General features: G+C 44.4%; 1 protein-coding gene across 2 annotated transcripts; it reads left to right on the forward strand.

Moving 5' to 3' along the window:
* Positions 1-632: 632 nt before the first annotated feature.
* On the forward strand, positions 633-4,185 carry LOC121618844 (adhesion G-protein coupled receptor G2-like). Of its 2 annotated transcripts, XM_041954472.1 has the most exons (11): positions 633-797; positions 954-1,110; positions 1,207-1,338; positions 1,431-1,541; positions 1,640-1,679; positions 1,797-1,897; positions 1,973-2,094; positions 2,175-2,440; positions 2,531-2,621; positions 2,714-2,997; positions 3,166-4,185. In XM_041954472.1, exons 2-11 carry the CDS (start codon positions 961-963, stop codon positions 3,282-3,284), a joined length of 1,416 nt encoding a protein of 471 aa, XP_041810406.1. In that variant the 5' UTR covers positions 633-797; positions 954-960; the 3' UTR covers positions 3,285-4,185. The 2 variants fall into 2 exon arrangements, with proteins under 2 accessions (XP_041810406.1, XP_041810405.1); XM_041954471.1 differs by having other exon boundaries at positions 1,640-1,897.
* Positions 4,186-12,279: the final 8,094 nt, after the last annotated feature.

Below are 12,279 nucleotides of genomic sequence, written 5' to 3' on the forward strand. Positions count from 1 at the left end.
TGATGAGCAAACCCGATGGTGGCTTCAATTGCATGACATCGCTGCTCCACAGCAACAATTCAGGTATTGTTGACAACCCCCTTCGTAATGTTAACTCTTAAAAAACACACAACCAGCACGTTGTCAGGCTGAGTTAATCTGGTCACGTCTCTATTTAACTTGTGTTTCTCATCGCGCAGTTAAGAGATACTCATGCAAAATAGAACATGATTCCAAGTAAAGGCTGTTCACACAAAGGGAGGCGTGATTGAAGAGTGAATATTAGCACGGAAGAGCAGTGAGAGACTGCCCCCTATTGGTTAAAGAGGTTTTTACTGAAACAAAACAGCAATGCTTCAAAAGTCCTACATGCAGTGAACGTTTGCTCTTTTTTAGATTTCCGTTCTAACATTACCGACTGCTTGGAAACAGGTAAAATCACAAATCTACCTCAGCTTTACTTTCCCTATCAGCACACGTCTAACAGCAGTGGTAGTACTCCTAACAAGACCCATGTCTAATACAACATCTGTAAAAAGAGTGCAAATTATGATGAAGAAGCTTGCAAAGGTATCATTTGTTCATTGCATCATATTATCTCTTAGTTATCATTTTAGCAAAATTCAAAACGGCTATGAAAATCAAGCATCTCTGGTGTGTGTGTTTTGATATGCAGGTTTAGCAGAAACAAAGTACAAGCTCACCATCCATCCACATGAAAAGATACACTGTGTGTCATGTGAGCCACCGAGAAAAAATTGTACTGATGCCCCCCCGATTGAGTGCAACAACGTCAGCAGTAGCCTAGAAAACGCAGTGTAAGTATCCAACTTATTGATGCAGTAATGCCTCAGTGGCATGCACGCTACTGGAGTCAGATGCTACATGTTGGTGTGACATTGTTAGGAGGTGCGATGATGACTGTAGTTTGCAGGAAATAATCCATTATTTGTGTTTGTGTTTGTATTGTGCAGAAATATCATGTCGAATCTCGCCTCCATGCAGAAAACGATGGGCAATTCCACCACAGCAGCCATTCAAATAGGCGACATTAAAGGAGTGATCACTAAACTGTCCCGCACAGACCAAACCAACATCAACACTGGCATTACAACAAATACAGATTTCAATGTACGCAGTTTGCCAGGATACAAGAGTAAAACCCAGCATTAAGCAGGGTCACCCTACTTTTCTGGCAGTCTTCTTTATTTCTTTCTTTATTTGTAGGTTCTCAAAGAGGACACTGATTTGGCGACAGACTACTCTAGAGTCGTGCACATCCCCAGAGAGGCCTACAACATGGCAATACAAGGAAAGGGTTCATTTGCAGGTGTTCTGCTTTTTCAAGGAATCCATCAGGTAAAAGTGAAGTTGACCTAATAACTTGCTCTTCAATCAGATTAATAATGATTGCAGCCATTTTTCCCTTTGCCTGTCACGATTCTAAACAGGATGACCCCAGCAGTTCTTTCCTCAACAATGAGATGATAGGAATTGAAATGGGAGCAGAAATATTCAATCTCTCACACACCATAGACATTCATTACAAAAAAGTGGACAAGGTAAAAGAGATGACAGCTAAAAGACATATTTACAGGTTAATAACAATTGGCTATGGATAAAATAAGTATACTGATTGGTCTTTTTTGTTCTAATACAGAAAGGAAACATTGCTTCTTGTAGGTCATGGGACGGCAAAGGTACTGTGAAAATGTTCTTTTGGTACTTTAAAGCAGCGTTTAAGCAGGACTTGCGCCTCACCTCAGCCATTAATGTGAAAAAGACCTTGGGTACTTTCATGTCTTCTGCCTTCGTAGGAAGAAAACCAATCTGGGTCACGGATGGCTGTCGGACAAATGAGGCTGATGACAGCATCACTTGCCAGTGCTCTCATCTAACGTTTTTTGCCATACTCATGGTAAGATGATGGCTTTACAAGTAATTCCGGTTTTATCCTCTCACAGAAAACCTAATACGTCTTTCTCTAAATCAGTCACCTCCACCTCAGAACTTGAGCTCTACAGATTTTACAGCTCTTTCCTACATCACGTCAGTCGGCTGCGGTCTGTCCATGTTCTTCCTGATGGTGGCTCTCTTCATGCATTGTCTCATCAGGTGAGGAATCACGTAGCAGCTTTTATTTCTAACCTCCCATTTAAAGGCCTTTGCTGACGCAAAACTGACTCACTCCACAGAAAAATAAAAGCAAGCCAAGCAACTCTGCTCCTGATCAACCTCTTTGTTGCCATGTTCTCCCTGAACTTGTCCTTCCTGGTAAACGAGAGCATTGCGGGCCTGGGGAACTTTGCCGCGTGTGTGGCGATCGCGGCAGTCATGCACTACACTATGTTGGCCACTTTTACCTGGTTTTTCATACAGGCTCTGCACCTGTACTTCAATCTGTGGAAGATCTCGACCGAAATCAAACATTATATGACCAAGATTTGCATCACTGGATGGGGTAAGACAGCTGAACCTGAACAAAACAATCATATGTGCCTAAATTCATAGTGCAAACAGAGCATTTATGCTCCACTGTCTTTCTCTTCAGTCACACCAGCTGTGGTGGTGATTGCTCTTCTCGCCTTGGGAAAATATGATCACATGGTCACATATACTGATGATGGGAATTCAGCTAAAATGTAAGCGACTCTTACTGACTGCACGTCTCATTCTTATTCACAGACTTCAGTTCAGTTACTAAGTGGGTTGTTATTTTATTCATGCTTTTCAGGTGCTGGATCTCTGATACCGTTGTCCACCAGGGGGTGAACATTAGTTATTATGGTATAGTGTTCATATTTACCTTTACCGTATTCATCATAACTGTACGGCAGATTGTTTTGTTAAAGCCCACGGCAGGGAGAGGCCAGGACATCAGCTCCATCAAGACAAACTCCACCTCCATCATGGGCCTGCTCCTCCTGCTCGGCTTGACCTGGGCATTCGCTTTCTTCAGCTATGGACCTCTGCGCATACCCTCCTACTACATCTTCACCATCCTCAACTCCTTTCAAGGTAGACTAGAAAACTGAGGCGAAGGAATGATCAAACAGTCTAATTTACCTTTCAATATTTTAAATTTCATTGACATGTCATGCTCAATGACAATGAAGAAATCTTGAATTAAGCACAAAAGTCAAAGAATGGTGCAATGTTTGTGAGCCAACTGCCCCGTTTTTGCAGGTTTCTTCCTGTTTATCTACTATTACAAGTCCAGCAAGAGTGGAGAGGACAGAAACGTCACAGCCAGCAGCAGCAGCACAGCTACATCAAACACTGCTGTCGTATCTCCATATCAGTAAAGCTTTGCACTGTTCTAAGATGATCCTGACACAAGAGGGCAACATTTCATTTCATGTAGTCCAGTATAGTTCTCATTCTTCCTGACTCTCATGCCCCCCGCCGCTATGAAACGCCTTGTGCTCTGGGCCACCCTGACCAGAAATAGCTAATCTAGATTACCTTCATTGAGAAAATTGCTCAAGCGAGCAGAGCGCTGACAGAGGAGACGGAGAAGCCACTCGTGCCGATGACTGTGTTGCAACAGAGGCCCCCGTCTGACTCACTGAGAAACTCTGCAGAGAAGTTTGTGATTCACTCAAAACTATGTCACAGAACGCTTAAATCAAAGCTTCAGTCATACACTGGAATGCAGGGTGTAAATGTTTAAGAAGAAAAATATTGCCCCTTTATGACTGATGCGGTTGTCATATGCACTGAAGATGGCAAGACTTAGCAAAAACAAGGTGAAGGGAAGGCTTGTCCCTCACATGCTTCACAGTGTCGGGGGCCGAGCTAGCCAGCTAGCGCTTTGCGTGCCTGCAGATAATTACCTTGTGCCTACAGAGAGCAGTATCCACTGTGCGTGGAGCCTTTACTGGCTAACAAGAAATGAGCTCATGGTTACCTAGTGATAAGAGGCCTCAGGGCATGCCATTATGCTGAAACTATTCTCTGAAATATGAATATATTTAACTAGCGTTTATACCACTTAGCAAACTGGGATATGGCAAATAAGGGAAACATGTAATTTTTTGTGTTGTTATCCATTAATTTGTACATTTTGTCTCTAAGCCTGACATGATTAAGATGTGTGTTCAATATTCTTTTTAAAGAGTTTTAAAGTTCATTACAGTTTCGGTCTGAAAACATTTACCATGTTATGTAATGTTTGAATGCATAGATATCAACCTTTGCTGCTCATTCATTTTTCTTCATTTGTTTTATACTGGCCTTGGGAACAGAGTCTCATCTTTTGTATAATTACGTGTGAACATGGTGGCTTGTTGAGGTTTATTCTGATGTAATGTTTTAAGGCTTGCATCTCAAAAAACGCAGACCTTCAGTTAAACATGTAATAAATTTTATGGTATCTTAAGCGGACACCAGAGCAGTCTCCGCTCTTGCAGCGCTGTGGGTGCGGCGGGTTGGGGAGTGATATTCAGAGAGCAAAGCCTGTTTATTTATCTATGACTGATTAATCTTCTCAATGACCGCAGCGTGCCAGCCCAAAACTAGGGTAATTACTGCCATACACATCTGATTTGTGTTGCCCCCAAAAAAAGGCCTTTCATGCAGAGCACAGCAGGCTTCTATGATGTACCTGTGTGCGTCCATACGTTCTCTAGGTAAGCCACAGCACAGCCTTCAGCCAGGAACCAACGCTGATCTGCAATCACACATCACAGCACTGGGGCAAATGATGGTGAAACACGCTGTAGAAAATAGACAAGAAAAAAAAAAGAACTAGAGATTTCACAGCTCAGCATGTGGCTCTATTTGAACCAAAGATCAACAAGACTGCTTTTTATTCATTAATTTACAAACTCAAAAGTCAGCAAATGTTTCCCTCACAGAGATTATGATTTGTGGTGTGTGGTTTAACAGCTTTTCTAAAACAAAATTAAAAAAACTAGACATTCTAAGAAATGTGTGAAACGTATGAAAAGAAGCTCTCATGCTGCGTCTGGGAACATTTTAATAAGTGTGTCAATCTTAATGGTTTCGAAGTCATCCCATAAAAAGTGTCTGTTCAGTGAAGTGAAAATGTGGCCACCAGAGTAAAGTGCTTCTTTTAGTGGAGGGAAAATGAGAAAACACTTATTTGCTCTCAGTCTTAAAACCACAGTAGTGGATGGGAGAAGCACCAACACATTGGCATGCGTCTTCAGATTCTGTAAAACCAATGTCATAAAACACTGTCCCTATAATACTGAAATAAAGGTGAAGGAAATCATGGGTGGATTTCCCCGCTCCGAGCGCCTTGGAAACATGCATGCTCAGATAAAAGCAGTTATGTTACGCCTAAGCAAGGGCAGTATTCTTGGAAAAGTGCAAAATTTCCACCATGCAGCCCTTCTAACCTCAGTTTCCTTTTGATGGGAGATCATTAGTCTTCAGCAGAACAGGAATAATAATACTAACACTGTTCCTAATCACAGCCAAAGTGTGAATCGGCTTGGTTTTATGATTGGCGTAGTTCAGGTGCAGGAAAAGACACATCGGCTTTGCGTGTGTTTTATTAAATGGAGTCTGGACTGAATCCTGGCCCATAAAAGCCAAATTGCTGATCTCAAATGACCTATAAAGCCTGAGGTCTTGTTCCTGGAACCTTGTGCGTCTGCAGGAAATCTGAAGAGTCAAATACAGCTACCCGCGCACCTACATGTATCCTTCATTTAACTTAAAAATAATGCACGGCTATATAACTGCCTTTTACCAGCATGGAGTTGAAGATCTAAATTTGACCCCCCTTGCATTCTTAAGTTCTGCGAAGGCTAACTTGGACTTTAATGCATGCACCCCTGTTTTGCCATTCTCTTTGGGTCAAAGCAGCACACTTCCAAGCAACCCCCCTTCTCGTTTTTCATAAATCCCCAAAATGATTTATTTCCTCCTAACTTTGCTCGTGAAATTGATGTGGACCCAGGGCCTTTGCAGCGTCTGGTTTCCCTGCTGGCTGCAGTAAAATCGGGCTGAGGTCCAGGCGCGGGGCAGCGCTTGCGTGACTAAGTGGCCCCGCCTCCTCGCATGTCACGATGTGGCCCCCGGACTCAAAGCACTCAGGCTGATAGATTTGAAGGCCATACTTAAGTGTGCAGATTTATGACTGGCGGTTGCGGCATGTCAGAGAAACTGTGTTACTTTTGCAGGGAGCCCAAAATGAGGCCTCTTCCTGCAGGAAAACGGGGAGAGAAGAGGAAAAAAGCAATCCAACGTGCTTTCAGGTGACTCGCCGTGACTTGGGAACTACGCCTGGGAAACCCTCCAAACGACGCACCGCCTTATGTATCGGGAGGGGTGGCCAGATGGCTGCAGACACTCACACAAAGCACCTGACTGAGATGAAGCGTCTCGCCTGAGAGCTGGAAGTCGGCTCTAGCTCTGTCTTTGCTGTTCATCAACATCTTTCATCAGGTGGGAAGACGACACGGTGAGAATGGAGGGGTCACGAAAGGGGAGAAGAGGAAGGGAGGGGAGGTGGCCGGGGGCACGACCTGTTGAAAACTTGCCTCTCTCCCCTTCTCACGTCATGTGCAACAGCAGGAAGGATCATTCCCCGTTCACGTCACGAAACAGGGTTCTCTCTGTCCCCCCGTGACCTCTCCTCATCGCTCATTCGGCGCTGTGTGGGGCAGAGGGCCCGGTAAAAGTGGGAGAGCTAAAGACCTCTGACATCCAGATCTGCCCATCAAATGCACCAGGTTTATCACAACCCCTTCATCATGCAGCTGACACAAGTATGAGGTTTTTGTTGCACGCTTTTGCATGCAACAGTGCAAAGAATGCTGTGGTCATTTCTGCTCAACCATCAGAAAGGACAAATAATAATAGAAACAAGATGAGAATTTATGATGTTTGTTACTGTACGCTGTTTGAATGAAACCACTAGCGAAGTAACGTTCAGTGGCAGCAAGAAACGTTGTATTTCACAATTGCAGCGGAGCCTTAAGAGCAGGCTGAATAAATAAAAACAGTTGTCAACATCTAATATTGATCACACATGGGATTAATCTCTAAAATTTCCTCAGTAATTTAATCTGTAAGAGATACATGTCATTGTATCATTTTTGGTTCACTGTTGCCAGCATTTCACTCTTAAGTATTTCCTCATTCAAGCAGGATTTAAACAGACCTCATAACTACCAGTTTGGTCCCACACTTTCTAGACATGAAAGCTTATGGTTAAGAAGCTAAAGCTGTCTGGATTCACTCACGCTGCCCCTAGCTTGCTTGCTATTGACTTGGCTGCCGTTTGGCCTTTAAAATTCACACTTGGTGAAGTTGTGGTATTCGCTTCACACAAATGGTGCAGGCTTTCCCACAATGCTGAAGAGTTTACCGCAGGGACTGATTCACCCGCTGGTTTAATGCTGCAGAATTACAAAATCTTCACAGGTAGAAAATGAGCAGCTTAACGGCAAAGTTTTCTATAGTGGTTGCCGTCAAAGTTGTTAATGTCTCCAGTCTGAAATCTGAAAATAAAAGTAAAATAAAGCAAAACAGTTCTGCCAATTTCACCCAAATTTAAAGGTGTTCTGATCTATATTTCTGGCTGGACTACAGCAAAACAGGCCAACCTCCTCTGTAGGTGCATTTTTCTCACTCTTTCTACTGCGTCACTTGTCTTTAGATGACTCTACCTTGCACATTGAAAAGTGATGCTAAAGGTGCAGCCAGTGCCTGAGAAAGTGACACCAAGGTGTCCTGAGCATGTGACGAATTGGGTTTGAGAACACGTTGACTAAAACTGTGTTGAATCGCAGAGAGAGTGTGTATGAGTGTGTGTTTCTGTGTCTCAGTAGTAGCAAGTGTGCGTGTCTATGGCATATGTGCACAAAGGGATCTGATTTCAGTTAAGCTACACTGTTGCCCAAGCGTGATAAACTCTGTCTGCTTCCTCAGCCTCACTCCACAGGGAGCCCTTAATCACCCTATAGTGCTTCCCTCTACACATCCAAGTGTGAGAATATGTTCCTTTGTGTAAATAAGCCAACCAACATCACATGAGGAGACAAATACGGAAGGCATCCACTCTCGTGCCAGTCCTAATCAAATCTTGTTTGTATCTGTGTGTTAGCATTTGGGTTAGTGGTGGTTTAATGTGAGGGACCACCAGAAACGTTTGTCTCCTGGAGCAGCGGAGGAAGGTTGTTTTTTCATCTTCTCCATGGCTCATTTTTAGTGTCTCTTGTTTGTCATTTATGGCAGCCTCAGAACATAAAGGATGTGGCTCTTCTAAGTGATTCGTGTATTGTCCCAATATGTGGTCCAGCTCTTTCACAAAATAGTATTGGACAAACCGCACAATTTAGGCTTGATGAGTGTTCATTTGGAAAAAATAAATCTTCTTAACATGCTGCTTTAATGTGTCCATTAAACGCATACAATAAAAGACGGGCTTTTACCCCTGTGATGCAGCAGTCGGTCAGCAACAACGTGTTTAAAAATCATCATCATGCGAAAATTTCACAAGTCTTTGCCGGGAAAATACGTTACACAGACCCAAGAGTCCCAAGTGTGACTCGGTGGGCTCCCTCCTGCTCCACAGCTCCTCGTTAGAGACTAGTGTCTGTGTTTACAGCCAAAGCATGACTTCCAGCTTTCAGAGCAGACAGCTCCAAGTGATTCCATCCCAGCAGAGGTATTGACTGAAGCAGAGGTTAATCTGGAACATACTTGAGACGATGTCGGCCTGTGTTAGCCCGCTGTCCCGACATCCTGCTTGATTTATGGGCCTCATCTTGCTGCTGTTCACTATGTCTCGTCTCTGATTTAATGGATTAGTGGGAAGTGACATCAGCTGAAGTTTCCTGCCTCTCTGGCTATGCTCATAATTTTCAGAAAGGTCTGTGTGTCAAGGTGTCCATATGTAGGTGTGCGTGTTTGTGCGCGAACCTGCACCACGTGGGATTAGATCCAATAGCTCATGCAAATCATTTCCCACACCTCCGCTTCGAGATAGAACCGTCTTCTCTTCCAATCTTGATATGCTGTAATGATGGTCCACTAAACACTGTGGAGAGTAATATCAACACAAGCAGTGAAGCTCAGTCCGCATCCAGAGAATTGGGACCACATGTGCCTCCATGCTGTTTTCTCCTGCTCTCGGTGTCTCTATTTATTTAGTTCTTGCAAAATTGAAAATTGCCCAGGGCCTATGCATGCTGACTGCTCTCGTGTGTGTGTCTTGTCTTGTGCTGTGTAGGGTTTCACTTCCTAAATTGCCTATAAGAGACAACTCAAGCTAAGTCGCGTCAGGGATAAGACAATAGATGTATTAGCAATGATTTACGTCTAATGTCATCGCTCAACACAGGTGGAGTGCAAGCAGAAGCGCACGGCAGAAAGCATGGACGTGGAGATTGGAGTGGTGGACGGGAGTGTTTTATTTGCCATATCCACAGATTTTTTGTTCAGATGTAAGATAAAACAAAAAAAGTTGCCATTGAATATAATCCTGGGTTTTGTAGGATTGTCTAAGAAAGGCCTTCTTGGTTCACTAAAACACAGGTAGCCAGTTGATTGGGGTTGACCGGAGCTGAATCAGAGCACTCGACCATGTCCTGGCAGTGGAGGACCAAATGTGTGAAGCCCTGGCCCATATATGGCTGCCAGACTCGGATGGTTTTTTTAGGGGGTGGGCACTTGGGATGAATCAGCTCCAGTTGGCAGCACTTGGCTGGCTCTGGAACAGTATCAACCCCGACTCTGGTGCATTATTCATCACTGGTCTGGCATAAGTCTGGAAATGAGCGGCTGGGTCAAGCCTTTTTGGCTACCTGGGAAACGACAGGCCATTGGCATCACTTACACTGTACGAGAAAATGTCCTTCATCCTCCATAGATTCTGTGTCTGTTTTTCTGTAAGATCTTCAGTTGTTTTCTACGCTTTCTCTTCTGGCTTTTGTAGCTTCTCATGATTTCAAGAATTGTGTGATAATAAGTTTCGCATTTAAGCAATTCAAACATTTCTTAAAAATAATATTACATTTAAAAAGGACCTGTTCAGTGCTGTGTCCTGTGGTCCTTGGACCTCGACTGATTTGCAGAATAAGTTACACAAGGAAAGAGTTTTAAACTTGAATTTGGAGTGAAGGCTGATGTTGAGATAAGTAAGTTAAGTTACTGTTACGGTCACCCCAAAGTCAGAACTCAATATGACACATTTTTTTATAATGTGATTCAATAACTTCAAAGATGTTTTACATAAGTTTTACTCCCCCCGTATCATCACAATGTGTTGTGGGACTGCAGAATCTGTACAGGTTCAGCAGCGAGTGTGGGAGAAGCCTCTGAATGCAAACCTTGCACGAACCCTACTGTGCAGGTTCGTGTTGGTCCCGTCCCGTTGCTCCTATCTATATTGGTATACCCACTCAGAATACAATGGAGGAAATTTGGCAGGAGAGAGAATGCGCAGGGACATGAATGTTAGCGTGAGCATTTGCTGGATTACATCAGTGGGAACAAGCGAAATCTCCACACACTCTCTATGGACGGCAACCAGGACGGTAAACTCTGAGTGACCTGCCTGTGCATGCCATTCCTCAAAAGCAGTTACAGTGGGGCATATTTCCCTCTGACCAGGCAGGGATGTCACACACTCAAATATACCAGCCACACGTTATCACGCACATGCAAAGCACAGAGCTCTTTCAGTCGCTCATCCCACCGCCCCCGCTCAGATTGTCTCCACCTCCACATACACACACCAACACCTCTGCCGTTGCTCAACTCTAAGATGACCCCTCCCTGAGCGTGGTCAAAATGTGCCTTTCACACGTTCGGCTGGCCAAAGCAAATAAACCAGCCACATGCCAGCTAACGAGGACATGAACAGGGTCAGAGGGGGGTTTGCCGGGAGGTGCCAGGAGTGACAGAGGGAGGGACATGGTCACGCAAAGAAAACAAGCCCAGCAAGAGCGAGCCAGCCTTCTCACGCAGGGGCCCAGACATGTGTCTTGTCATGCAACAGCCACCCCATCAACCCAAATTAGGGCTGACGGAGGTAATAAAGCGAGGGAGCAAAGGAGGAGAAAAAGAGGAGAGGAGCAATCCCCTCCTTCTCAGTGAGTGTAAAAGTGAGAGGGAGGATATATTGTTCACCTTGTAAAAGAGTCTTACAAAACAACTCTGCTGACCTCAGTGTACCTCAGAGTGGCAGGCTGCCTTCATGGTAAAGCCTCAGCAGTCAAATCTGTCTGTCTCACACACACCATGTCCTCAGCTAACCTTCTAAAAAGAGCAAACTTAAGGAACACAACAGCCTGCCACATCATTCTTCTCAAAAGCGCTATGGAAAACTTTGGAAAAGCCCATTTACTTGACCATATGCAGCCGCTCCACTCTGAACTCTACTGTCAGCAGTTATCCCTTATATTCAGTTATATCATAGGCTATACATAGCCACGCCGTAAATCCTTAATGCAGAACTTTGCATCCACCTGTAAGAACATGTGCCATGCTCTGACTCTTTTTCCATCCACGGAGGCCAGAAGAAATGTCAGTCCATGCTTGTATTTTCTGTACCCACGTGGAACTGGCGCAATGAAAGGCTGGGACACATTGTGGACAGGTTGTGAGAAACACACGGAAAGACAAACACTACGTGGGAGTGTGACCAGGTATGAATGGGAGCATCTATACTGTAAACAGCTCAAAGGCCCCTTTCAGATGATTTAGGGTCATTAGTTCACCTCAGTTGCATGTCTTCAGACTGTGGGAGGAGACCAAAGGACACGCAGAGGCAAGCAGAGCCTGAGATTCAAAGACAAGACCTCTTGCTTTTGGGGTGATGTGGAAAGCACTGAGCAATCATCCCATAATTTCTTAAATAATAGATGCGATGCCACTTACAAGAGAAAATGTTAGTTAAAAAGTGAAAATCCATTTCCCCCGATCATAGCTAGATAAATCCACTAACCCTGGATGTCTTTAGTTTGGAAATAGTCACAAAGATCAGAGGAGGAGGAGATCATTGAGGAGGCCAGCTTCCTTCCACTGAGAGGGAGCCAGTCTGATGGTTTGAGGAGGAATATGTCAGCTAGCATAGGTGGTCTGTGCCAGATGTGAGGTATGGGGTGCCTCTTGGCCTCCGAGTGAGCATATGGAATACATTGTGCACGGGGGACTCCTTCAAGATTGGGTTGTGAGGCAGCCCATGCGTTTCCCTGCAGAACCTGTGGGATTTAGAAATGTATCACCGTCAGTGGAGGGTGCAACGAGGAGCAGGGGTTCGGCGGAGCACGTAGGGGGGGCAGGGTAAGAAGGTCAAACGTTAGGGTTGTTTGTGTC

Source organism: Chelmon rostratus, chromosome 15 (assembly GCF_017976325.1).
Source record: "Chelmon rostratus isolate fCheRos1 chromosome 15, fCheRos1.pri, whole genome shotgun sequence".
Classification (NCBI taxonomy): domain Eukaryota; kingdom Metazoa; phylum Chordata; class Actinopteri; order Chaetodontiformes; family Chaetodontidae; genus Chelmon; species Chelmon rostratus.

Coding starts and splice junctions, on each gene's coding strand:
- LOC121618844 (XM_041954471.1), top strand. CDS start 961: ATGTCGAATCTCGCCTCCATGCAGAAAACGATGGGCAATTCCACCACA. Junction 1,111..1,206: donor CAACAAATACAGATTTCAAT/GTACGCAGTTTG, acceptor CTTTATTTGTAG/GTTCTCAAAGAGGACACTGA. Junction 2,095..2,174: donor TTCATGCATTGTCTCATCAG/GTGAGGAATCAC, acceptor CTCACTCCACAG/AAAAATAAAAGCAAGCCAAG.